Source organism: Hemiscyllium ocellatum, chromosome 21 (assembly GCF_020745735.1).
Source record: "Hemiscyllium ocellatum isolate sHemOce1 chromosome 21, sHemOce1.pat.X.cur, whole genome shotgun sequence".
NCBI lineage: Eukaryota > Metazoa > Chordata > Chondrichthyes > Orectolobiformes > Hemiscylliidae > Hemiscyllium > Hemiscyllium ocellatum.
The window spans coordinates 23,303,457-23,330,817 of NC_083421.1; the positions used below are offsets into that span (position 1 = coordinate 23,303,457).

At 43.7% G+C, this 27,361-nt stretch overlaps 1 protein-coding gene across 4 annotated transcripts in view; it reads right to left on the reverse strand.

The window, feature by feature from the left end:
- Positions 1-27,361, reverse strand: part of lrsam1 (leucine rich repeat and sterile alpha motif containing 1) — an 80,965-nt gene that overhangs the window by 16,396 nt on the left and 37,208 nt on the right. For 3 of the 4 annotated variants that reach the window (XR_009645817.1, XM_060841283.1, XM_060841282.1), the window contains exons 10-20: positions 23,658-23,687; positions 19,575-19,697; positions 15,878-16,017; positions 13,823-13,867; positions 11,733-11,803; positions 9,693-9,792; positions 8,910-8,997; positions 5,054-5,128; positions 2,266-2,346; positions 1,414-1,509; positions 142-240 (exon numbers count right to left, since the gene is read on the reverse strand). Coding sequence is in view for 3 of the 4 variants with exons in the window: in XM_060841283.1 (XP_060697266.1) it covers positions 142-240; positions 1,414-1,509; positions 2,266-2,346; positions 5,054-5,128; positions 8,910-8,997; positions 9,693-9,792; positions 11,733-11,803; positions 13,823-13,867; positions 15,878-16,017; positions 19,575-19,697; positions 23,658-23,687 (948 nt within the window). In the remaining variant the exon portion in view is untranslated. The remainder of the gene's footprint in view (positions 1-141; positions 241-1,413; positions 1,510-2,265; positions 2,347-5,053; positions 5,129-8,909; positions 8,998-9,692; positions 9,793-11,732; positions 11,804-13,822; positions 13,868-15,877; positions 16,018-19,574; positions 19,698-23,657; positions 23,688-27,361) is intronic. The other variant, XM_060841284.1, reaches the window with a different exon arrangement.

Here is a 27,361-nt window from a genome sequence, read left to right on the forward strand (position 1 = left end):
ATGTATGGGAACAAACATCTGATCCAGTCAGAGATCAGTTAACACAATAAAATAATTGCTCAGGTCACAAAAGCCTGCAAAGAAGGTTCTTTATTCAGAATGGGATATGTCAGGCAAGCAAAGTGACATGCATCAACTTACCCGTGCTCGGAGAGACAGGGGTTTCTGGTCCATCAGACGCTGGTACTGAATCAACCAGTAATTCTCCTGGCTGGTCTCGTGTTTGGTCTCCATTTCTGCCTGAAGAAATGCACAATACAGCTTACTCCAACTGGGTACATCTCGCCCTGACCAGGTACAACACCCAGCATGCACCCAAAACATTCAGGGCGTAATTATGGGAGGGAACAGAGAAACAGCAGGCTATTTGTTTATGTGTCATTGTGGAAATCAGAACTGATCTGTACAGTAACTCAATCTAACCAGCTTGCTTACTTATTTCTTAGCTAATACAAGTCTACTGGTCTCCAAGATAAAATTGAGTTTGCACAAATTATTTTTAAAATAAAATAATACATCCCCTGCCCTTCAGTAAAATATTGCTTTCCTAACTTCTCTTGCATGTTCAGGGTCTGATTTTAAATTTAATGTCTCCTTTTCTTGGACATACTTCCACCCTCTACAAGTGGAAAAATGTCACTCTTACACCCGTACAGTTCTCACATCACATCCTTTCCTTAGCAAACAGAAGTCCGGTTTATGTAACCTTTCACCATAAAAGAGCCTTGCAAAGCCTCTGATTTGCTTTTCCTAATTGGGATTGCTAGACACCAGGAGTGAGGGGAGAGCTGTCACTCCAAGCCAGTTATGGTTGGTACTAGAGTGAACTAAGAGCCTCGTACAAGAGATACACCAATATTGAAGCAATAAGTGAAGTGATCATACCATAGATATCTAACAGATTTAAGAACAGTTTCTTCCCCACTGTTACAAGACTTATGAATGGACTTCTCATCTATTAGATTTGATCCTTCTCTGTAGGCTAGACAAGTGTTCTGAGGAAGGGTCACTAGTTAACAGTGATTTCTCACCACAGATGCTGCCAGACCTACTGAATTTTTCCAGCAATTGCTATTTTTGTTACTACATTCTGCTTTCTGTTCTACTACCCTGATGTCATTATGTGGGGTATTTTGGTTAGCACACAAAACAATGCTTTTCACTGTGTGCGAGTACATGTGACAATAATAAATCAAATCAAAGGCTTCTCCCTGTCTACGGTATCCAACCCGCTCTTGGTTTTGAAACCTCTATCAAATCTCCCATCAGCCGTGTTTTTACCTCTCCAAGTCTCAACTTCTTCAATCTATCCGCATAACTTGTAAATGTCTTTTGCATTCTTTCCATTGCACAGTATCTCGACGCATGTGACAATAATAAATTGAATCAGAAGTCAAATCCTCCCTCACGTACCAGCAGGGCCCGAAGCTCGGTCTCCCGATGTTTCTTCTCCTTCAGTAGCTGCTGGAGGAGGTCACTCAGGGCCTGCCTCTCTCCCATCAGAGTTTCCTGGCGGGCGACAAACAGCCAATGAGAAGCCGCGAGTTTACCCACGAGGGCGGAGCGCGCGAGGAGATCGCGTGAGCCGGCCAACGGCTCCCGGCACGCGAGGGGGAAAGCCACGAGGGGGGAGGTTCCCGCCCAGAGAAACGGCTGCGACGGGAAGCCTGGAGCGGGAGAAACGTAACGTCAGATGGAGATGGGAGCGATCTCCCCGCCGCAGCCTGGAGGCAGCATTCACACGCTTGGAAAATCAGGGAGGCGCACCGACCGAGAAATAAAATAGGCAGAAAAGGCCATGAGGTAGAGCTGCAAATTAAGGCACGTTCATCTTTTTGAAAATTAATACCGAAAAAAAACCTGGACCGTTAACGTCCTGGGACGTGGCGGGGGACGAGAATGGAGGAGGGAAAAGATGAACGGGAGGAGAGAGGTGGGGTCGATGGGGAACATGACTGGCAGAGTGGACGCAGTGAGGATGCGGAAGAGGCAGGGGACGTCCGGGAACTGAAGGGTGTGAAGGGAGACACGTAACTACCATTACTTCCAATCATATTTTGGGTGAATGAGTAAAAACTGCAGGGTGAAGCCACCTCACCAACTGGAAAACAAAGGTTAGAATCGGTCATGAAGCGTGTTCACAGATGACGGTATGAGACCAGTTCCCGAGCTGCTAACACAAGATAGACACCCCCCCCCCCCAGCACTTCTCTCTGCCTGTTTGCAGTCACAGGGTTGTGTATATCCAAATAATTTCCACCCTACCTGTAGATTCTCCGTGTCATTCTCTCTTCTGTCTAACTCGATCTGTGTCAGCTGCATTAACTCATTCTCAATCAATTTGATCTGAATGATTCAAAACAAAAAAAAATACAAATGGGTCGATTAAAAAACATGTGAATGAGATGGTCTGTTTCCAGCCCAGTAGTAGAGAGCTGCAAGGCTGGACGGTGACAAAAGAAAATTCTGCAAGTGTTCAGTACGATGGAGGATGAGATGTTGGCTGAGATGGAGCGAGGGGGAAAAGTGAATCGTGTGAAGTAGGTTAACTTTGATCTAATGCTGAAAACAGCGAATCCACAGTTGGGAAATTTACCTCCAGATCAATGTACATAATTTGAGCATGTAGAATGGTCAAAGTGAATTTTCTGACCGTTTATCAACTTACTCCCACCTCTAATGTCACTCCTCAGCAAATTTCCTGTTGAGATTCCACATCTTTTAAACTCTAATATACTAACTGTAATATTCTGGTCTCTTGTGCTACTATAAATACTACACACAGAACCTGAGTTAAAGAAAGCATTAACTTTGAGAAACAATTACCCTGGCTTCATCTTACCACAAAGCTGCAAGAGAGAAAGATCATGTAACAGTATACATGTGATGCATACTGTTATTAGCATGTCACAACCAATTCTAACCCCCTTATACAACACTAATCAGCAGTGTCCAGCAGTAATCTTTGGTCTTGTTGACCTACAATGTTTCCAAATCCCATTGTAACATTTTCATTGTGCATGCTTATCCCCCTTGATGACAGCACCCCTCCCATCTCCTCTAGCCTTATTACACAAATAACACTGCATATGTCTACTACCGGTCTATTGCGCATGGCCTGTATTGCCCTGCCAGGTTCCCCCTTCTGAAATACTCACCTTGTGATGCTTGTTCTGTATTAAAGGCACTGCCTACAAATGTGAGTCTTTGCTGTTTAAATTGAGTTGAAGCAAAAAAAAATAGAAATATGGAAGATAGGAATGTTTTCTGTAACTTATTGTGACACAGGCAGATTCCACTTTACCTTTTGGAGATGGTATTAACCCAGAATAGCTCAAGATAATGAATCTGGCCACGCTGTTTAAACTGATGGGTTGAAAAGCTGGCTTAACAAGGCTCATTTAAGTTTAGGAAACAGCTTCCATCAGTGACTCTCTTACCATTGGCTTCTTATCAAGGCAGGATGAGTGTCAGTTTGGGTCTGGGGTAGAACCTATACCCGATAATAAAAATGTTATGGGTTCAAGTCCACTCCAGTGTCTTGACCACATTAGACAGATTGGCAGTTGAGCTCCACAGGGCAGCAATACAGGAGTGCTACACTGTTAGTCAGAGTTTAGTTTGCTCATTTGGCTGAACTGTAACACAGGCAGTTTTCTGACATCAAACACTGAGCAAGAGAACAAACTCTGAAATGTGCACTGTTTGAATACTCAACTCAGCATTATTGGAAGAGGAGCTGGGAATCCTTTCAATGTCCTTTCTCCAGCAAAGAAATATCCAGGTTAATGTTATTGTTTATGGAATTGTACTGTAAAATAATTATTCATCTACATAACAATAGTGATGGCACCTCAAAAGTTTTGGGGTAATTGAAAGTCAATATGTCAACAAACAAGTGCCTTCCTATAGTGGACCTGGGGCTAGAGACTGTACCAGCAGATTGTTCATATTACTTGCACAACAGAGGTTAATGATAACCAGAGTATAGTATAAAACCTTTCAGATTTAAGAACCTTCTAAGTATCTGAATGCTGTCTTAAAATGTGAACCAACTCCTGCATTTGTCTTTCATTTGCATTTTGTTAATAAAAGTAATATGTGCAATTTAGTTGAATTGTAAAGCACGAGGAATAAACTTGAGTCTCAATACTTAAACTGTTTTGACATGTCAATTATGCAGCAGCAGGTTGAGAGCAGCATCCCTGATAAACAGGAAATGAAATGAAAAAAAAACATACGAGCAGTTCTCCAGCTACACAGTTAATAACAGGCTGATGGCATGACTGCATAAAACTGAACAGAGAGATGAGGAAGATGACGGAAAAGAGGGCAAGATGGAACAGAGGCAAGGGAGCAGGCAGAGATTACAGAAACATGTTCCAGAGTTAGACATCACACAGGAAACACAGAAGGAAAGGGAATGGGGACAAAAATAGTGACCCTCTTACAGAAATAGAGTGAGGGGCAGAGACACACACAGATGCAGAGTGAGTTGAACAGATATGGTGACGTACACCAACATGGTGAGGGAGAGAAGTACACACAGGGGAGACCAGATACAGGTAATGTTTGGAAGAGAGGGGCAGACAGTATCGGGGTGGGACACATGAAAGGGGAGGAGCAAATGATACGAAGGATAAAATGTTTGAAAACTAAAGATCATAACAGGACTGCAAGGCATTGAAAGGAAAATCTAAACTGAAATATTGAAGGGGACCAAAACCCAAGTGTCTGGAATGTGTTTAAGGGTCATGAGTAACAAGGCTAGCTGATATGTTGGCTGTCTGTTAATACTGATATATGTTGTAGATGCCGTGAGAGGCTCAGCACAAATGTGTGGAGAGCTGCAGTCTCCTGGGTGAGAAACCTACTTCTGCAGAGTGCTGTCACCTGCTCCAACACTAAGTTCCTGCTTGTTCTAGCATCCCTTACCAACCATCATATAGATATAAACAAACACTGTGAACCCTTGTTCGGGGAGTGACTAAGTTCCAGTTACTTGGAACATCGCCTGAAGCCTCTTCCCCTGTAGCTATTTGCCTGTTCTCACCTGGTCTCGAATGCGGCTGTGCTTGCTGTCCTTCTTCATCTGGAGTACCTCAAATGCCACCTTTTGCATCTCCGCCTGAAAACACAGAACCACAGAAACTTACAACAGAAAAGCAGGCAATCAGTCTGGCACCACCATGCCAGCTCCACAACATCTTCTGTCCATCCCATCCAATCTTCTGTGAAATGGATCAATGCTACTCCTTGTGGGAATAAGCTGTATATTTTAACCACTCTCTGTTTGGAAATTTCTTCTGGTTAATCATCAGAAACTCCATCTTTGAACAAATAGAACACAATTCCAGGCCTTAATGCATTCTACAAAGAGTTGCACTTAATTCCACTAAACTAAGCCATGTAAATCTTTGCCTTCGATAATGTTGGATTCTTAACAATCAATTCTAAACCTGTTTAATACCCAAACCACCTCCTCACTCTAGTTGTTAGTCCCACAGGCCCTCGTTACCGTCTGATGCTCTGCTCCTTATTTGTAAATGAACCGATTGGGAGGCTAGCTGTGGGACTACAAGTAAAACTTGCAGTGGTAATAGCACCTTTAAGCACATCCTAGGGTGACCCACCACAGCATCAAACAGACTTGATCAGAATTCATCCTGAAGCACCTTCCAAACACAGCTTCACAAATATCAGAGGTTATTGGGTAGTGACCTGAAACTGGAATCACAGGTGACTTCCTCCTTTTCCTGTGTCCTGCAGAACTGGGACTCACTGCAGCATTTGCTCCGTGCAGCGGACAGACACTGACAGTCTGGGCTCAGGAGAAGCGCTGTCACTTGAGTTAGAAACTGCTGAGTCCAAGTCCCACTTTACACTTAATCTGACTTAATGCTGTCCTGTCAGAGGGAGGGTACTTCGGATGAGATGTCAAATCCCTGTATGCCCTCCAAAATCAACATAACATATCCCATGACATTATTTTAACCCATCTCCAACTCTTTGCTTCAAGTGCTCTCATTTGTATTTCTGGGAATAGGCGCTCAATTAACATTGATTGGAAGATCACAGCCACTTTGACTACATTTACTCACAGCCAGCTTCTTGAAATGTCTATTCCTTTCATCCAGTTTCTCAGTCTGACAACACAAACATCCACACAAGAGCTTCTGATACATCTTCCTTCAGAACTTTGTGGGAAGCTAGGGATGTGATTACTAGGTCCCTTACTGAGATATTTGTATCATCTGTAGCCATAGATGAGGTGCCAGAAGAATGGAGGTCGGCTAATATGGTGCTGCAATTTAAGAAAGGTGATAGGGAAAAGTCAAGGAGCCTGACATCAGTGGTGGGCAAGTTGGAGGGATAGGATTTAAATGCAAAAGCAAGGGCTGATTAGTGATAGTCAACATAGCTTTGTGTGTGGCAAATCATTTCTCTCAAACTAAACTGAGTTTTTTGAAGATGTAACAAAAAGGATTGATGAGGGCAGAATGGTGGGTATGATCTATATGAACTTCAGTAAGGCATTCTACAAGGTTCTGCATGTTAGACTGAGGTGAGATTACATGGAATATAGGGAGAACTAGCCACGTGGATACAGAACTGGCTCAAAGATAGGAAATAGAAGGTGGTGGTGGAGGGCTGCTTTTCAGACTGGAGGACTGTGACCAGCGGTGTGTTATCAGGATCAGAGCTGGGTCATTTATATAAATGATTTGGATGTGAACATAGGAGGTATGATTAGTAAGTTTGCTGATGACACCAAAACTGGAAGTGCAGTGGACAGTGAAGAAGGTTACCTTAGGGTACAAGAGGACCCTGATCAGATGGGCCAAAGGGGCAAGGATTGGCAGATGGAGTTTAATTCACATAAATGTGAGGAGCTGCATTTTGGAAAGGCAAATCAGGGCAGGAATTACATATTTAATGGTAAGGTCCTGGGGAATTTTATTAAACAAGGAGATCTTGGAGTGTAAGGTCTTTGAAAGTATAGTCGCAGGTAGATAGGAAAGTGAAGGCGCTGCTCGGTATGCTTGCCTTTATTGGTCAGTGCATTGAGTATAAGAATTGGGAGGTTGTGTTGCGGCTGTGCAGGACATTGGTTAGGCCATTTTTGGAATACTGTATTCAATTCTGGTCTTCCTGCTATAGGAAGGCTGTTATGAAACTTGAAAGGGTTCAGAAAAGATTTACACGGATGTTGTCAGAAATGGCTTAATAGGCTGGGGCGATTTTCCCTGGAGCATCAGAGGTTGAGGGGGTGACCTTACGGAGGTATTTAAAATTATGAGGGGCATAGGTAAATAGTCAAGGGATTTTCCTGGGGGGGGGGGGGGGGGGGGAGGGAGTCCAAAACTAGACAGCATAGGTTTAAGATAAGGGGGTCAAGATTTAAAAAGGTACCTAAGGGACAATTTCTTCATGCAGAGGGTGGTGCATGTATGGAATGAGCTGCCAGAGGAGGCTGGTACAATTATAATACAAGTATATGAACAGGAAAGTTTAGAAAGATATAGGCCAAATGGGACTAGATTAATTTAGGAAATCTGATTGGCGTGGATGAGTTGAACTGAAGGGTATAGCTCTATGGCTCTAAATCAGACTTTACCCACTATGGGTTGACAGAGCTCCTGCCTGTGAACAGGCCATTCATTGTAATCCTGTACTTAGCTGTTTCCCTCTTTTTCAAATCCATAATAGCATTCCTTCGTTCTTATCATCCATCAGAGTCACCTCCATTCACAAGAAATCACTGCATCATTTCCATTGAATCTACTTTCCCTTCTCCAAAGGAACCATTACCCCTTTAGCACCTTGGTCAACTCTCAATCACTTTCATCTTCCTTTGTTCTCCCCATGACTCATTTCCACAAAAACACACCAGATGCAATACTATCCTTTTGCTTTTTTTCTTCTCACTGTTTAGGCCCCTAACAGTACTTCCACTTGAAACAACCATTTACACAAACTTCATCAATTTACTGCATTCACTGCTCATGATATGAGACTCTCCACAATGGGAGAGACCAAGCTTGAAAATGGAATGACTGCTTTGTAGCAAAACCTCTACACAGCTCATTGATGTGATCTCCAGCTTCCAGTCACTCACCACTTTAATTCTTAACCTTACACTCATACTGTCCTTAGGCTCTGGTCACATTCCAACAAACTCAATGCAATCTCTCCAACACAGCACCTGATCTTTCAATGTGGTCTTTTACATTTCTCGATTCAACGCTGAGTTTGACCATTTCAGATTGTAATCTCTCTTTCCACCTTGCTTCCTTTCTCTTTGCAGATCTTAGTTTTAACTCAAAAGAAACCAGAAGAACAGCAGATTTTAGAAATCAGAAACAGAAATTGCTGGAAAGTCTCAGCAGGTCTGTCTGGCAGCATCTGTGAAGAGAAATCAGTGACCCTTCAGTTTGGAGGAAGGATCACTCAACCCGAAACGTTAACTCTGATTTCTCTCCACAGTTTCTGCCAGACCTGCTGAGCTCTTCCAGCAATTTCTCTTTTTGTATTTGGTTTTAACTCATTATTATCGTGTTTTGCTTTTGGGATGACACCTGTTCAGCATTCTCCCATTCGCACCTCAAGACACATCTTTCGTTTCTGTATTTGTCCTGTTACTATTTTTTTAAACTACATCACCAAACCTTTTGCATGTAGTCTCTCCTGTCAAAAACTTTCCCTTTTGTTCTCTCTCCCAGCCTCTCCTCTTCTATTTACTTAAATGTTTGGTATTTTCAACTTTTTCCAGTTTAACGAACCATCTAATCTCTTTCCCCTGACAAATGTGCACTCCAAGCTTTCTCGCTTTCGATTATCTTGATGCAAGAGTTTCACAAAGCAGTGAGTGATGACAGCTCAGTGTCACACTCAACACCAAGACTCACCTCTGACAGGATCTGTGAAATGGTCTTGTTTTGGTCCAGCTGCTGCCAGGCTTGAATCTGCTGGAGTTTACCATCCATTTCAGTCATACTATAAAACAGAACAGAATTCATTGCAAACAACATCAGATTAAAACAAAAACTTAGAAGCCTCCAGGTATCTGAAGGGTATGTCCCATTGTTTAGCACTCCTCCAGTAGTGACCAAACTGCGTTCTTCCTGTTCCTCATGACCACTTAATTAACCTACAATTGTCAATGTAACCTCAAATAATTTTAAACTCGCTCCTGGGATGGGGGCGCCTCTGGCTAGGCCAGCATTTATTGCTCAGAGGGCAATTAAGAGTCAACTACATTGCTGTGGGTTTAGAGTCACATATAGGCCAGACCAGGTAAGGATGGCAGTTTCCTTCCCTAAAGGACATTAGTGAACCAAATGGGTTTTTGACAATTAATTGTGGTTTCATGGTCATCGTTAGAATCTTATTTACAGATTTTTAAAAAGTGAGTTCAAATTCTACCATCAGCCATGGCGGAATTTGAACTCCAGAACATTACCTGAGCTTCTGTACAAATAGTCTAGTTAATACCAATAGGCCACTACTTTCTGATGTTGGCTCTGCATCTTTTGGAAGCTATTATGCCATCCCTTTTAAAATACTCATCACGATCTGCATTGCAGGTTGGTTTAATATTTAGGATCAAATTATCAAACTGAAAATCAAAGATTCTCCATTGGGCTAATATCAATGTGGCCCACCCCTTATTATCCAGGTCGCTGCCGTACCTTGAACTGGCTTCATCCACCAGCTGACGCCGTCTCGTCTCATAAACCATCTGCAGGATCTTGTTCATCGAGCTCTCAGACAGCATTTCCTGCATCGCAGCTGCAAGATGCCAGGAGAGAAAGGGGTACTAGAGCTTTACGCAGTCATTAATGTAGTAAACCATTCCATGTCTCCCCTCAGCAGTGCCCTCCAATGACACCTGACACTTCACCTCAAAAGGTAATTATGTGAACAGGTCAAAGACACTGGTTTGAAGTAGTATCTTGGAGGAGGAGAGAGGGATAGAACAGCTCTGGAATTCCCTGTCTGAGCCTAGGACCTCAGCAGCTGAAGGCACATCATACCATGCAAGGGTGAGGCAAATGGGAGAGGTATAATAGGTTGGAGGAATGCAAGAAACTGGAGTTTGTAGGCCAGAGGCCACAAAGAGCGAGGCTGGGATAATAAAAAAATTTGAAAACACAGGGAGGGAGTAGGTGTTAAGTGAATGATTGAGCAAGCACAGGGTGACTGGGGTCAGTGAAGCAACAGGTAGCAGAGAAAAGGGAGCAATTGAGCACAATGACATCAGGGCTGACTGCCCACAGAGATTTTGCCAGGGGTATCTTCTATCCAGCACCATGCCCAGACAATGTACACCATCACTGAGAACAGTTTTATCTTCCAGGTTTATTCAGTGAATTTAAATTCTACTAGCTGCTATGGTAGGATCTGAAACTGTCTAAAGAACATTAGCCCAGATCCCTGGATGACTAAGCCAGTGAGACTGTCATTCGCCTCTACCTCCCCCGTGGAGCGTCACAATTGGTGTTCTCTGTCAGACAGCAAGACGGTTGGATCTTCACAACACTCAGTAAAAAATGAGGTCTGCAGATGCTGGAGATCAGAGCTGAAAATGTGTTGCTGGTTAAAGCACAGCAGGTTAGGCAGCATCCAAGGAACAGGAAATTCAACGTTTAGGGTCAGAGCCCTTCATCATTCCTGATGAAGGGCTCTGACCCTAAACGTTGAATTTCCTGTTCCTTGGATGCTGCCTAACCTGCTGTGCTTTAACCAGCAACACATCTCCACAACACTCACCAAAAGACTGTACGCCTGGCTGAATGAACAAGGTTCATCATTAATTATAAAAGGGTCTTAGAGGACCAGTGTAATTCAGACAGAAAAAAGTCCATGGTAAGAACACACGTGGCCCCTCCAAACGGCATCTATCAGAGGATGGTTAGATGGGAGCAACAGCTCTCAACACCACTCAATTAGAAGACTCGCACCCTAAACCTGTTCAGTTGGTCATACTCCTGCCTGAGTCGGTGTGTTATAGGTTCAAATCCCACTCTAGAAACTTCTTCAAAGTCTAAGCTGAGCAAATGCTGCACTGTCAGTAGTACTATTAATCTAGATGACTATAATTCAGTAGGGTACTTTGGCTGTAAGTCACTTTAGAACACACTGAAATTGTGGGAAGCAGTATAAAACTCATTGTTGCCCTCTTTAAATTGTTTTACAGCCAGTGATGTATTTAGAAATGCAGTCACTACTGTAACGTAGGAAATACTCCAGCCAATAATAATGTGATAATGCTCACTTAATTGATTTTATAGCAATGCTGTTTGAGGGATCAATATTGGCTCGGGCAGCCAGAAGAACTGTTGTCCACCTCTTACAATCTTTTACATAGACACAAGTGGGCAGACTGGGCCTTGATTTAACGTCTCACCAGACTGTGCAGTACTGTCTCAGTACAGCTCTAGAGTGTTAGCCAAGGTTAGACACTCGACTGTCAGGACTGAGACTCCAATCCATCAGTCTCTGCCTTAGATATGAGCAAACCTTTAGTTGAGGGGATACTTTGGTTTTAGCAAGACACCCCCTGTACTAATAGGGTGAGGTGCCTGCTTGAATTCTACCCCGTGACTGCCAGCTGGAGCCAACAACTGTTTGCATAACAAGGAATATCAGATCCATGCCAGGCAATGGGATTTCAAAACACAATTCAGGAATCCAAATGAATGAAAGAAGGTTAAAGGCATACTGCTGACCTGCCACTTCCCTTTTTCGCAGCCTCTCGTTCTCCTCCTGTGAAATGGCCATCAGCTGGTCCATCCTCAGCCTGTGGAAAGATTAAAAGCACCGTAATGACCGACAGTGCAAACTGACTGGCTCGGTTGTTAAAACCCCTCAAGCAATGTTCCTTGTTTTTTTCTAATTCTTGAAAGGTGATTGTTACTGGCAAGACCAGCATTTGTTGTCCATCCTAATTGCCCTTGAAGTGATTACCTTGTGAGCCATTTCCACCAGTGCAGCGCAGAGTAATTACTAAGATTTAGAGTCACATGTAGGCCAGACCAGGTAAGGATGGCAGATTTCCATCTCTAAACAAGATTAGTGAGTCAGACAGGCCAGTCTAATGGTGATCATTTAACCATTTTTCATTAATAGCTAAATGATCACCATTTGACTTGCTATTTTTTTAAAAATGTCCTTTAGGAAAGGGAAAATGCCCTCCTTACCTGGTCTGGCCTACATTTGACTCCAGACTGACAGCAATATGGTTGACTCTTAACTGCCCTCTGCGGTTGATAATAAATTCTGTCTCAGCCAGTGATGCCCTCGTCCCATGAATGAATTAAAAACAAGTACAAATTTCACCATCAGCTGTGATGGGTTTGAACACTGACATCCACAGCATTAGCCCAAGTCTCTGAAATACCAGCCCAATTGCATTACCACACCACCACCGCTCTGAATTACAAGAAGCAATCGACTTCTCAGTTCGGTTCCCATGCCAGAAACAGACTTGATTCTTGGGTGCAAAAATTTTCACAGGTTTGGAAAAGCTGTTCCACTTGGCCAATATAATGTCTAACCCTAATGGACTGAATTAACAATGCTCAGTAACAGGGTCCCAGCTACGAAGCACAGAGCACAGGGGAGGGCTTACTGAGTGACAATGTGAGGGAGATGGATTAACATCTGTAGGGATACAGTCAGTAACACTTTGCCGGGGGTTGGGGTTGCTGAGTGACAGTGTGAGGGAGACGGATTAACATCAGCAGAGATGCAGTCAGCAATACAGTATGCTGGGGAGAGGGGTTGCAGAGTGACAGTATGAATGAGCATTCTTGGATGATCAAATTCAGGTGCAAATTATACAATAGGTAGAATCCTTAGGAGTATTAACATAAGGGGATCAAAGATTTCCGAAACACAAAGATTTGTGAACACAGGTCGCTAAGGTGGTCAAGAAGGCATACAGCACGCTTATCTTGATCTGCCAGGATATCGAATGTAAAAGTTACATTATAGTTGTATAAAACTTCAGTGAGGCCACATTTGGAATGTTGTTGCAGTACTGGTAACCACAGTACCAGAAAGAGAGGGTGGAAAGAATGTTTACCAGGATGTTGCATGGTCTGGAAGGTTTGACTTACGAGGAGAGGTTGGATAAACTTGGATTGTTTTCACTGGAAAGTCTGAGGCTGGGGAGCGACCTGATAGAGGTCTAAACAATTATGAGAGGCATAAATAGGGTGAATAGTCAGAGGCTTTTTCCTTAGGTGGAAAATTCAACTACAAGAGGGCACAGATTCAAGGTGAGAGGAGAAATGTTTTCACAAACACAATAGTGGGTGCCTGGAATGCACAGCCAGTGGAAGTGATGGAAACAGCCATATTAGCAACATTTAAAGTGTATCTTGATAGACACATAAACAGTAAGTAAACACAGGCATAGAAACCAAGCATGGGCAATAGTGAGCCTAAATAAGTAATAGTAATTGGCGCAGGCTTGATGGGCCGAAGAACCTGTTCCTGCGCTATATTGTTCTTCAGTTTATTATCAGTAGCAAAATGCTGCGAATGCTGTAAATTTGACATAAAATAAGAAAATGCTGGAGAAACTAAGCAGACTTGGCAGCAACTGTCTGTGTGGTGGGGAGGGGTTATGAAGAGACAGAGTCAACAGGGTGAATGATATGTTTTCTTTGTCTGAATAGTTTCTCCAGCATTTTCTGCTTTTATTTAGGAGAACCAAAATGCAATTGATTAATAGTTTTAGCTCTGCACTTTGGAGACAGGTATGATAGGTTTGAAACCCAGACGTTCGAGTGTCCCCCACTGCAGTTCTCACCTCTCTTTTTCCAGCGATTCCAGCAACATTGAGTTCTGCTTCCTTCTGAAAAAGATGTAATTGGTAAAAACAAATGCTTTCACACAATAAAAACGAAATCTCTTTGGTGGAAAGCGACATAAAATCATAGAATCCCCAGAGTGTGGAAGCAGGCCATATGGTATATCAAGTCCACACTGACTCTCCGAAGAGCATCCTACCCAGACCCACTCACCTACTCTATCCCTGTAACCCTGCATTCCCCATGGTTAATTCACCTTACCTGCACATCTTTAGATTGTGGGAGGAACCCGGAGCACCCGGAGGAAACCCACACAGACGGGGAGAATGTGCAAACTCCACACGGTCACCTGATAATGGAATCTAACCCAGGTCCCTGGTGCTGTGAAGCAGTGCTGCTAACCACTGAACCACCATTCTGTTGAAACACATTAGCCTAACAGTTCACATAGGACTGGAGTCAAATCAAGCCCAGGCCACTCAGTGAGGCGTGCAGTAGCTGAATCTTTGCTATTCTGCACTACACTGGAGGCCAATGAGTGATTGAATGACCAGTTAAGTTCACTTGGAAGATGCTCAGTCTGAAAGGGGCTGTTCTACTCTCCCAGTTGAGGCTCTGCCTCTTTTGTGGGTTCAGGTCTCACTCCTGAGAAGGGACTGTCTTTGATCATTGCCAGAAATGAAGTCACAAGTCCAACAGCTCCATCTCTGACAACTAACTGTCTTACATTGAGCAAGACCGTTTGACAACTTTAATCACGTTTCGCCAGGAAGTGAGTTTTTAACCCCAAGGACAAACCATTAGACTGACTTTCACTGGCTCTCAGTCTGACAATGCCTCCATTTACAAACTGCAATCTTTTTAACTCCTTCCATGGCCTCACTCCCCATAACCTTATCTGTGCCTTCAGTGTTTCTGCATTCCTCTAGTTCTGATAATGGTGATTTTGATCACTTAACCATGGGTTTTCTTTGCTGGAACTCTGAACAGGCTCTAACTTCAGGAATTTCCTTCCTAATCTCTCCACTTTGCTCACTACCTTTTCACGAAACCCTTCTATTTGGTTACCTCTACTGATTTCTTCTATCGCTTGGTATTAAAAATGTTCATAGCAATATCAGTTTAGTCTGCAACATGAATGTTTTATATTTGTAAAGATATTTGACGGGGTCAGTTGTTCACTTCACTCCTTCACAGAAGTGTAATAGGTCAAAATTTGACACAGCCACAAGGTAGGGCAGGTGACCAAAAGATTTTAAGGAGTATCTTAGAGGAAAAAAGTAAAATTGAAGAGGTCAGAGGTTGAGTGAGAAAATTCCAGAGCTCCGGGCCCAGGCAGCTCAAGGTACCGTCATTGACCCAATTAAATTCAGGAGTGCTCACATCAGCCCACACTGAGGGAGTGCTACACTGTCACAAGTGCCATCTTTCAGCTGAGGCCTACTCTACCCTCGCAGGTGGATGTAAAAGATCCTAAGACACTATATGAAATAGCAGAAACAGGACAACTCTCAAAGCACCAAAGACCATGCACGGCTGAGGAATGGAAAGATAAAACTTATATTTTTAAAAACCTCTTGATAACTTCACATTGGCACATGAAGGGAGAAGGAGAACAATTGACATCTGGAGTTGGTGGTCTCACCAGGGGGGAGCTTTTATCAGAACCATTTGATTTTCTTCTCGGTGAAGGACTTGTTATTTTCCGGTTTTTGTCAGATTTTTAACGACGTCAGGTAAAGGAAGTAAACATCCCACCACCACTGATTCACCTTAGTGTCCATAATCTACCCTTGGCCCACAGCCTCTCATTCACAGTAATGCCTCTAGAATTAGATGCTATTGAGGGTCACACTGCTCCAGTCAGAATCACTTGTGATATTGACAGACGCAGCACAAGATATGTCCTGGGTCATTTAGTCACTAATGGGATAGCACCTTCACAGGATGAAGGGTGTCAACCTTTGATGAAGCAGGTACACCGTAGATCCTGTGTGAATAAGTACAAACAAGTCAGACCAGGTAACCTGCAGTTGCATTTGCTGTCCACTCACCTCTCACTATCCTCCAGCAAACTGCGGATGAGGTTCGTTGCTCCATGTTCTCCCCGTTTCAACTCCTCCTGCAGTCGCTGGCGCTCCACCTCCAGGTGACGCTGCTGGTCTCTGAGATCCTGATCCAGCTTCCCCTGCTCCTGTGGTGACATGATGAGGGTCAGGCACAAATAAAACGCAAAGTCATGGGAAAGGGACAGCAAATTGGCCCCACTGAAAGAGTGAATAGGACAAGGCATGGTGAGCAGAAACCAAGAAAGGGCGACAATAAAATGGAGAGTAAAGTCACAGGAAATGGCAAGTAGCAGAGGGGGTAGTTATTCCAACAAGAAGGTGGGGGACGGAAGCAGCTTCTAACACCAGAATCCCTCCATGGTAAAGAATCCTGACCTGCTTTGTCAGTCACATTTTTCAAGTGCATTGCAGTGAAGCTGCTTACCTTAATTCTCGCAATAAAACATAATCGCTCATCAGCTTCTGGGGAGGTTCAGATTGCCCTGTACCCAATGCTGCTCAGGGGAACTGGTCAAGTGCCCCATGTGGGAAGGGGTAGAGGGTATGGCCTAGTGCAAAAACTGGAAGTAAAACTCCACAATGAACTCTGAAAAATAACCAAACCTCCATGATGCTGATTTTCCACAGTTGGATCTGGCAGTACTTCTTACCAAGCAGAGAGTTGCCCACAGTCCCTGCCCAAATCCTCTCAACCAACTCCCCAACAAATCTCTGTGCTCATCTTTTTGGGTACCACACTCCTAAAGGGCTCAGTAAGAGCCCCTCGTTATGCTCGGTAAAGTATGCAGTGGTTTCTCATTACCTTCTGCAGATTGCTAACCAGGGATCTCTCCTGGCCTTCTGATTTGCCATTGGTGTGGATGGGAAGGAATCAGAGGTTGACGTCAGTTTGACCAGGTTATGGACGCACCTTGCCTGACCATGGAATTTTGGGACAGTATTCACTGTATTAAAAGACTTAACCAAACCGTATTATGCATCTCCTTTGCGATTTTTGAACACTGCTACCCTTAAATTAATTTCCTGACATTGGCTACTTCAAATCAAGATGCCTAGTAGGGCAAGTGGCGAGGGGACACAGATTTAAGATAATTGCAAAAAGACCAGAAGGAAGACAATTTTTACAGACTGAGTAACAATGATCAGGAATGCACTGTCTGTAAAGGTTGGTGGATGCAGATTCAACAATAATTTTATGAATGGAACAGGAACAATACTGGAAATTAGAAAAGCGGCATGGTAGTGGTGTTAAGTGGATAGCTCTTTAAAGGAGTTGACACAATGAGCTGAAAGGCCTCTTTCAGCACTGTACAATTTATTCCTAAAAAGCATGAAAACAGTTTTGAATTTGTAACAGCCAAATTTAAGTCAACATCTTGTTATTTATTCAGCATGAGGATTGATGCTAGTGACAACTCTCTTAACATGTAGTCACAGACCACCAACTACCAATGGTACTGAGGAGGGACAAAGGCATACAGAAAACCAATCAGAATTAGGTGCGATTCAGACATGCTCCACACACCAAGAACAATAGTAAAGAAGTAACTCAAGTGAGGTAAGCTGGAAACAGGCCAGGATATATTTCATCTGTTCCCAGAACTGGAAGCTAAGATGTTAGATCTGTTAGATTGATAGTGAGAACACTGGACAAGGTTAATAGTCTTGAATAGATTGATATTAAGGAAATGGATGTGCTGGAAATTCTGGGAAGCATCAAGATAGATAAGTTTCCAGGGCAGGATCAGATATATCCAAGGTTACTATGGGAAGCAAGGAATGACATTGGTGCGCCTCTGGCTATGATTTTTGCATCCTCACGCCACAGGAGTAGTACTGGCTGATTGGAGGGAGGCAAATGTTTTTTCTTTGTTCAAGAAAGGGAATGGGGAAATACCAGGGAATTACAAATCGGTCAGTCTTAAATCTGTGGTAAGCAAGGGACTGGAAAGAATTCGGAGAGTAGGATTTATGACTATTTGGAAAAATATAGTTTGATTAAAGATAGTCAGCATGGCCTTGTGAGGGGCAGGTCATGTCTCACAAGCTTTATTGAGTCCTTTGAGGATGTGATGAGACAAGTTGATGAAGGTCAAGCAGTGGATGTGGTGAATATGGATTTCAGTAAGGCATTTGATTAAATCCCCTACGGTAGGCTCATTCAGAAAGTTAGGAGGTATGGGATAGAGGGAAATTTGGCTGTCTGGATACAGAATTGGCTGGCCGAAAGACGACAGCGAGTGGTAGTGGATGGAAAATATTCTGCCTGGAGGTCAGTGACCACTGGTGTTCCGAAGGGATCCATTATTGGGACCTCTCCTCTTTGTAGTTTTTATAAATGATTTGGATGAAGAAATGGAAGGGTGGGTTAGTAAGTTTCCTGATGACGGTGGTGTTGTAGGTAGTATCAAGGGCTGTTGCAGGGTACAACATAACATTGTCAGGATGCAGAGCTGAACTGAGAGGTGGCAAATTAAGTTCAACCCGGATAAATGAGAAGTGATTCAGTTTGGAATGTTGAATTTGAATGCAGAATACAGGATTAAAGACAGGATTCTTGGCAGTGTGGAGAAACGGCAGGATCTTGGGGTCCACGTACATAGTTTTCTCAAACTTGCCACCCAGGTTGATAGAGTTGTTAAGGCAGCTGATGGTGTTTTGGCTTTTGTTAATGGGGGGATTGAGTTTAAGAGCCACGAGATTTTGCTGCAGCTCTATAAAACTCTGGTTAGACCACACTTGGAATATGATGTCAAGTTCTAGTCGCCTCATTAAAGGAAGAATGTAGATGCTTTAGAGAGGGTGCAGACAAGATTTACCAGGATGTTGCATGGACTGGAGGGCTTGTCTCATGAATAGAGGTTGAGTGAGCTAGGGGTTTTCACACTGGAGAGGAGAAAGAGAGGTGACTTGATAGAGGTGTACAAGGTAATGAGAGGCATAGATAGAGTACATAGCCAGAGACGTTTCCCCAGGGCAGAAGTGGCTGTCACGAGGGGTCATAATTTTAAAGGTGACTAGAGGAAGGTATCGGGGAGATGTCAGAGGTAGTTTTTTACGCAGAGTGGTGGATGCATGATAGTAGAGTCAGAGACATTAGGGACACTGAAGCGACTGCTGGACAAGCACATGAACGGCAGTAAATTGAGGGTGTGTAGGGTAGGTTGATCTTAGATTAAGATAAATGCTGAGCACAACATTGTGGGCCAAAGGGCCTGTACTGTACTGTAATCTATGTTCTATATTTGTTTGAAGTTTTCAAAATCATGTGTGGGCTGGATAGAGTGGATAAGAGGAAACTCTCCATTTCTAAAAGGATCAAGAACAAAAAGCCACATATTTAAAGTGAAAGAAGCAAGTGAGATGTGAGGGAATAAGCCTTTCCCAAACAAATGAGAACGTATTGACTGGAAGTGTGGTAAACATAGGTTCAAATCCAGGTACCCAAGAGGGCATTATTACTCTAAATCATGATATTCATTTGGAGACTCACTGCAGACACAAATTGGTGAAATGACCTCCTTCTGAGATTCTGTAATGAATGAGACTGGCCAGCATCAATCGACAGGAGCCTGCATCAAGTTAGAAACAGCCCCAGCTCCTCCTCACTCCCCAAAGTTTGTTTCATGCTGGTATGGACCCCATCCACCATCTTTCACCTTGTTTATTCACCCCTAATTACCTGCTTCACCGACATCAGGACTTGCTCTTTTTGACTAGTATTGAGCAGGATGAGCTGTGTCCGCTCCCGCTGTTCCTCATTCAATCGCCGCTCAAAGTCCAGCTTTTCCTGCTGCTTTTGTTCCTGAGGACATGAGATACAGTGGGTGAGGCACAGCACCTTAAACTCATGTCAGAGACATCTGGGTATGTAGTTCCACAGTAGCACTGACTCCACATCCACAGCAACAGACACGTCACAGCACTTGCTATGGTGTGATGACAACAATGGACTGAACTGCAGAATCCAGGAAGGGTCCAGGTTCACAGTGGATTCAAATGAAACACTATTATCAGACATGGCTACAGTAAGGCACAGGGGAGATAGTGGAATTGGGAAATCCACCCGGGGTCCCTCTCCAGCTTTTCATCACCTTTCAATCATCCCTGCTGGAAAATGTGTGCGCAGGTGACTGGTGATTCCTTATTCTACCCTGCAAAGTTATTGTAACCGTTACTGGAAAAAGCTTTCCTGTGTGGTTTGAGACTGTATAATAGTAACCCTGCATTTTCCATGGCTAACGCATCTAACCTACACATCCATGAACATTATAGATAATTTAGCATGTCCGGTCCACCTAACTTGCACATCCTACACTGTGGGAGGAACCCACACAGACACGGAGAGAACACGCAAACTCCGCACAGTTGCCCAAGGCTGGAATTAAACTCCAGTCCCTGGCACTGTGAGGCACTGCGTGGCTCCTATGTGGGAAGGCCGCTGGGAATGTTCAGTAATTAGGTGGGAGTGTGCTGGAAGGCTGCTGGAATTTGCCAGTGATTGGATGATATATACTGAGAGGCAAGAGTCAGTCAATCTTATATTCTGTTGTGAACACAGCTGTTAGCAGTCGATCAAAATCCCAATTAAAATTAAAAGGCACACACGAGATTTTACAATTGAAAAGGAAAAGCTCTTTACTGATGAAAAAACAAGTACTTTTCATTTAATCCTTTATCTTCTATGTCAAAATTCTGAGCAGAGGTTTCCCCACTTTATTTTGAATTTAAACGGAGAACTCCTCTTCAGTGTCCTTTCATTCCTTCTGAATAAATCGATCCACGTCTGAGCTCTTCACAATTTCCCAGCTCTGGCATTTAGATTTTGATTTTTCTTACTTGGAGGATACCTCTGCCAATCATTTTCACTCGCTCTGCTAGACAGACCTGGCAACTTTGAAATCCTTAGAAATTTGGAATTGTCCTCTGAGCAGGGGCTCTGCTTTCATCTATGCATCCTGTCTCATTGAAATAACCCTGCTTTCTGTCCTGTCCCCACTTTCTGCCAGACTCTCTCTTTCTCACTTAAAGCTGCTATAGCTACAGATTGTCTATTCTCAGACTGCTTCTGAAAGTGCAAACAGCAGAAACATACTGTCGGAGACCACATATTTTTCATTTTTTAGACTATGAACTGAAATGGAAATCAGACTGACTTAGTTGAAAAATGGGAAAGTTCTGCAACTTGGAAAGCAAGTAATGTATATTGTTGAGCTATTTAAAACTGAACAGCACCATGATTCTTTTGAGTTAAGGACATTCTGCCTTGTTGAACTGCAGTGTTTAAAAAGCTTATAGGTATCAGAGCCCGCTGACATTAGCCTTATGAAGTTTAAGTTACATAACTGAGAAATTGTTTTACTATTCTTTTTAAACTTAAATATTACAATAAAAAGTTATTTTTACTATAACGGAAGAATGAAGTGGATAACAGTTTGGCGGTCTCACTATGAATTTTATATTTTCATGCACTTTGTGACAAATTACACGTGCAGCATAATTAATGGTAGTATTCCCAGTTAAGTTGTGACAATATCAAAACAAATAAACTTTCCCCTGGAAAGTGGTGATGGTTTTATCACAAAACTGTCAATCCAGAAAGCCAGGTAATGTTCTGGCGACTGGTCTGAAACTCACCATGGCATTCAGTGGAATTTGAAATCAATAATTAAGCAATTAAGGATCTAATGGTGATTGTTAATTGTTGGAAAAACCTGTTTGATTCACTAACACCTTTGCAGGAAGGAAACTGCAATTCTTACTTGGTCTGGCCTACAGATGACTCCAGAGCCAAAGTGATGAGGTTGATTCTTAAATACTCTTTGGGCAATTAGGGATAGTAAGTGCCAGTGACACCCACACCTCATGATTAAATTTTAAAAAGCACAGCTACAAGCAACATGACACACTGGATTTGTTTGCAGATAGAAATGTAAAACAACTACATTTAACTTAAAACATGTCCTATGATTTGAAAGTATATGGATACTTTGAAACCACCTTCGGTTTACCTGTAGCCTTCAAAACTCTTCCTTAAATCAGGGGAATTAACAGGACTAATTTAAACACCTCCCAAGTTCTCATAGATTGATTACCTCCTCAAGAGGCAGTTACAGACTCTACAATTATACCTCTAATAACTTATGATATGGCTGCCCTTTTGTCTGCCAGCCCCTCAAATTATGTATCCCCTCGATTATCCTATGTTTAAAAATGAAGAATTTCCAAATAAAAAGTAAGTTTTTAATACATGGGTGTCTAACAACTGTGTTAAAATGTACAAGAATTTGGAAACATTTGGTACATTAAAACTGCACAATGGGGTAAGAATGTGAAAAGTTTTTCGCTGTTGGGATTCTATAGTATGATTAGGATCAGGAATAGATTTAGACAATAAGAATTCTGCACAACAGCTCAGAGAGAATAGATTTGATCCAATGGAACGATTCTTATATCCTTACATGGATTGTGGGCATCACAGGCAAGTTTGGTACTTGTTGCCCATCCCTAATTTCTCTTGAATTCATTGATGGTTCAGTGGTTACCACTGTTGTCTCTCATCTCCAGGGACCCAGGTTCAATTCCACCTTTGGGCAACTATCTGTGTGGAATTTGCACATTCTGCCAGTGTTTGCGTGTATTTCCTGCAGGTGCTCCAGTTTCCTCTCACAGTCCAAAGATGTGCAGGTTAGCTGGATTAGCCATGCTAAATTACCATAGTGTACAGAGATGTGCAGGATAGGTGAATTAGCCAATGGAAATGAAGAGTTACAGGGACAGGGTAAGGGATAGGTCTGGATGGGATGTTGTTTGGAAGGCTGGTGTCGACTCAATGGACTGAATGGCCACTTCCACGCTGTAGGGATTCTATGCTGCCTTCCATCAAGGAGAGATTTTGTTTTGCTTTGAAGGGCAGTATTGCTGCCTCTCATTATCGTGTGAAAAGACTTATTTTTACCAATTACCTCTCTCAGAAGGAAGCAGAACTCGATGTTGCTGGAATCGCTGGAAAAAGAGGGGAGAACTGCAACGGGGACACAGAATAAGGAATGGGTTTGGATGGGATGTTCTTCAGAGAGTCAGTGTAGCCAAATGGTCTGCTTCCAAACTCTAGGGATTCTATGATTGATTGATCATCTCAAAGAGCAGTTCAGTATCCACATATTACTGTAGGTCTGGAGTTACATGTAGGCAGACCAGGGAAGAATGGCACTTTCTTGAAGGGCATCAGTGAACCAGATGGGTTTTTCAGACAATTGGCAGCAGGCACCAAACCACTATGAGGCATGCTTTTTAGTTTCATATTTCTGACTTGAATTCAAATTTCATCATTTGCTGTGGTGGGATTCGACCCATGATCCCAGAGCATTAACTGAGGACATAGTCTAGTGACACTACCACTGTGCCACTGCTTCTTCGGTTCGTGTGGTGGGTTAAAATTAGGAAAGGTTTTCCCTCAATGGAATATTGTACTATAGATGAGAAGAGCAAAGAGAGTTTGTGCATTGAGTTGTTTAAAGACCAGGAGGCAGCTATTTGACCCATCCAGCTCTCTTGGGAGAAATGCAGTCACTCCTATTCCCTGATCTAACCCCATATTTGCTATCAGTTTATTTCCTTTAGATATCCATCCAATTTTCTTTCCAAAAAAAAAGTCATCAGCATTGGTGTCAGTACTGGAATCAACAATGGTCAATTCAAGATTTATAATAAAGTCATTAATCGGAAGAACTGCAAGGAGCAGCAGCTTTATGCAGTTTCTTACCTTCCTCTTTTCGTAGTCCATGAATTTGCTCTGCAAATAAAAGAAAACATTTGTAAATACTGGAGTGGGGGAATGGCAGAAGAAAGAAGGAAAAACAAGTGCCAAACCTTCCAAATGATAATCCGGCCAATCGCAAAGTGGACAGGGCCAATTCAAACTCCAGTTTCCAGTGAATAAAAGAAAGTGATGGATCAAGACATCAAGATCAATTTGATGTCTCTTCAAAATAAAGCACAAATGTTGGTTAACACATTGCTCAGAGATGCACCTGCAGTGACAGTAACATGAACATAACATTGAAAGGGAATAACCTCTGATAAATGGAATAACTTAGAAAGCGTTGCACAAAATTTTCTCCTCTATAGTGTTCAGCTTGAAAATAATATCTCCAAATCAGACGGCTATAGGTTAATTGAATGTGGCAAAAAGCAAGGAAAATGCATGAAAAATATGCTAAGTGTAAAACCAACCTTTGGTTTTGGATGGAAGGTAATTGCAATGTTCTTGGCTGGAATTTGGGAAGAGGTTGTTTTGCCAAAACACAGACATACTTGGACCTGCTTTTGCATAAAGGAATGCTTGGGCGAAGCACCCAAAGATGGCAATACAGTACACAATTTCAGATTTAGAGTAGTTTTAATACTGGAGATTTTTCCCATTCTGGGGAGGGTATAACTTGCATCTTCAGCTGGGGTTCACAGACAGGCGCCATGGAATCTGAGATAGAGTTCCAAGTGCTGGCCATCACCCAGGCGTCTCAAATGGGCAGAAGGCAGTGAGACCTGCTTGCTGAATATGCTGAAAGTGGTTTAAACGAATAGGTTTACTCATTAGTGTGCATATATCTGAAGTAGATTTAGCTAATAAATTTGCTTTATATTGAAGGGCACGTTTCTTCTTGTATTCATTTTGATTAGGCCTTAAAGACCCTGTTAGACACTTTTAGCGTTAGAATACACCACCTCCACAAGCAAAAGCTGACTCTCTGACACCTCCTCCTACGTTGCTCAGAACAATGATTAACCACTGAAAGATAAGTCACTGAGATCAGCAATGACCTCATGATCTCTGGAGATCTTCACCTACTGCTTCTGAATGCATTGACCTCTTTTCCAAACCTGTTTGTCCTGAGAAACCTGCTGTATTAGTCTGCTCTAGCCCCCTCTGATTTCTTCCGATCTCGACTCTATTTTTACCTCTACTCTCTTCCCACACACAGCTGTGATTCTTCTGATGCCCTTTACCATTTTATCAGTTTCCAACTTCTTGGTTGCAACCATCTCTTTTTCACCAGTGACATCCAATCCCTGTACACTCCCACCCACAACCATTCTCTCTGCGACATTCCCTTATTATGTGATATCACCTCCCCATCCCATAGCACCGCAAGCACAGCACTTTCCCCTTCTGATTACTTCTCACGACCCAAAGCACTCACCATTTTCCTAGGAGATAATGATTAGATTAGATTTTCTACAATATGGAAACAGGCCATTTGTCCCAACAAGTCTACACGAACCCTCCGAACAGCAACCCACCCAGACCCATTTCCCTACCCTATATTTACCCCAGACTAATGCACACATTTCCAACTGCCACCAGGACATTAACCACCTCAACCTGTCTACCCCCTCCCCCACTCCAACCTCATAGCCCTTCACTCCCTCTGCTCCAATCCCAACCTCACCATCAAGCCAGCGGATAAAGGGGTTGCAATGGTAGTCTGGGGCACTGGCCTCTACACCGCCGAAATCAGACGCCATCTCGAAGCCACCTCCTCCTACCGCCCCCTCTACCATGATCCCACCCCCCCCCCCATCACCAAACCATCATCTCCCAGACCATACAGAACCTCTGGAGATCTCCCACCCACAGCTTCCAACCTCATAGTCCAGGAACCCCGCATTGCCCGGTTCTACCTTCTTCCCAAGAACCACAAGCCTGACCCCTCTGGCTGACCCATTGTCTTAGCATGCTCCTACCCCACTGAGCTCATCTAGACACTGTCCTATCCCCCCTTGTCCAGGAACTCCTCACATATGTTCGAGACACCACCTATGCCCTCCACATCCTCCAAGACTCCCCAGCCCTCAACTCCTTATCTTCACCATGGATAGCCAATCCCTTTACACCTCCATCTGCCATGAACAGGGCCTCCAAGCCCTCCGTTTCTTCCTCTCCCAATGTCCCCAACAGTACCCTTCCACCGACAATCTCATTCGTTTGGCTGAACTGGTCCTCACCCTCAACAATTTCTCCTTCAAATCCTCCCATTTCCTCCAGATCAAAGGGCTAGCCATGGGCACCCATATGGGCCCCAGCTATACCTGTCTCTTTGTTGGCTACGTAGAACAGTCCATCTTCCATAGTTACACAGGCACCACTCCCTACCTCTTCCTCCCTCCGCTACATTGATGACTGCATTGGCGCCACCTCGTGCTCCCGCGAGGTGGTTGAGCAAGTCATCAACTTCACCAACACATTCTACCCTGACCTTAAATTTACCTGGACCATTTCTGACACCTCACTCTCCTTCCTGGACCTCTCCAACTCCATTAGTGATGACAGACTTGACATCGACATTTTTTACAAATCCATCGACTCCCACAGCTACCTGGATTACACCTCTTCCCACTCTACCTCCTGCAAAAATGCCATCCCGTATTCCCAATTCCTTTGCCTCCGTCGTATCTGTTCCCAGGAGGACCAGTTCCACCACAGAACACACCAAATGGCCTTCTTTAGAGGCCACAATTTCCCTTCTCACGTAGTTAAAGATGCCCTCCAATGCATCTTGTCCACATCCCGCCTCTCCGCCCTCAGACCCCACCCCTCCAACCATAAGAAGGACAGAACCCCACGGTGCTCACCTTCCACCCTAACAACCTTTGCATAAACCAATCATCCAACGACATTTCCGCCACCTCCAAATGGACCCCACCATCAGGAATATATTTCTCTCCCCAACCCGATCCGCTTTCCGCAAAGACCGTTCCCTCCATGACTACCTGGTCAGGTCCACACCCCCCAACAACCCACACTCCCGTCCTGGCACCTTCCCCTGCCACCGCAGGAATTGCAAAATCTGCGCCCACACCTCCTCCCTCACCTCCATCCTAGGCCCCAAAGGAGCCTTCCACATCCAAAGTTTTACCTGCACATCTACCAGTATCATTTATTGTATCCGTTGCTTCTGATGCGGTCTCCTCTACATTGGGGAGACTGGACACCTCCAAGCAGAGCACTTTAGGGAGCATCTCTGGGACACCCGCACCAATCAACCACACTGCCCCGTGGCCCAACATTTCAACTCCCACCCCCCCACCCCCCACTCAGCCAAGGACTGAGCCTCCTTCACCGCTGCTCCCTCACCACCAGACGCCTGGAGGAAGAACACCTCATCTTCCGCCTCGGAACACTTCAACCACAGGGCATCAATGTGGACTTCACCAGTTTCCTCATTTCCCCTTCCCTCATCTCACCCCAGCTCCAAACTTCCAGCTCAGCACTGTCTCCATGACTTGTTCTACCTGCCTATCTTCCTTCCCACCTATCCACTCCACCCTCCTCTCTGACCTATCACCTTCATCCCCACCCCCATTCACTACTGTACTCTATGCTACTTTCTCCCCACCCCACCCTCCTCTCATTTATCTCTCCACCTTGCAGGCACTCTGCCTCTATTCCTAATGAAGGGCTTTTGC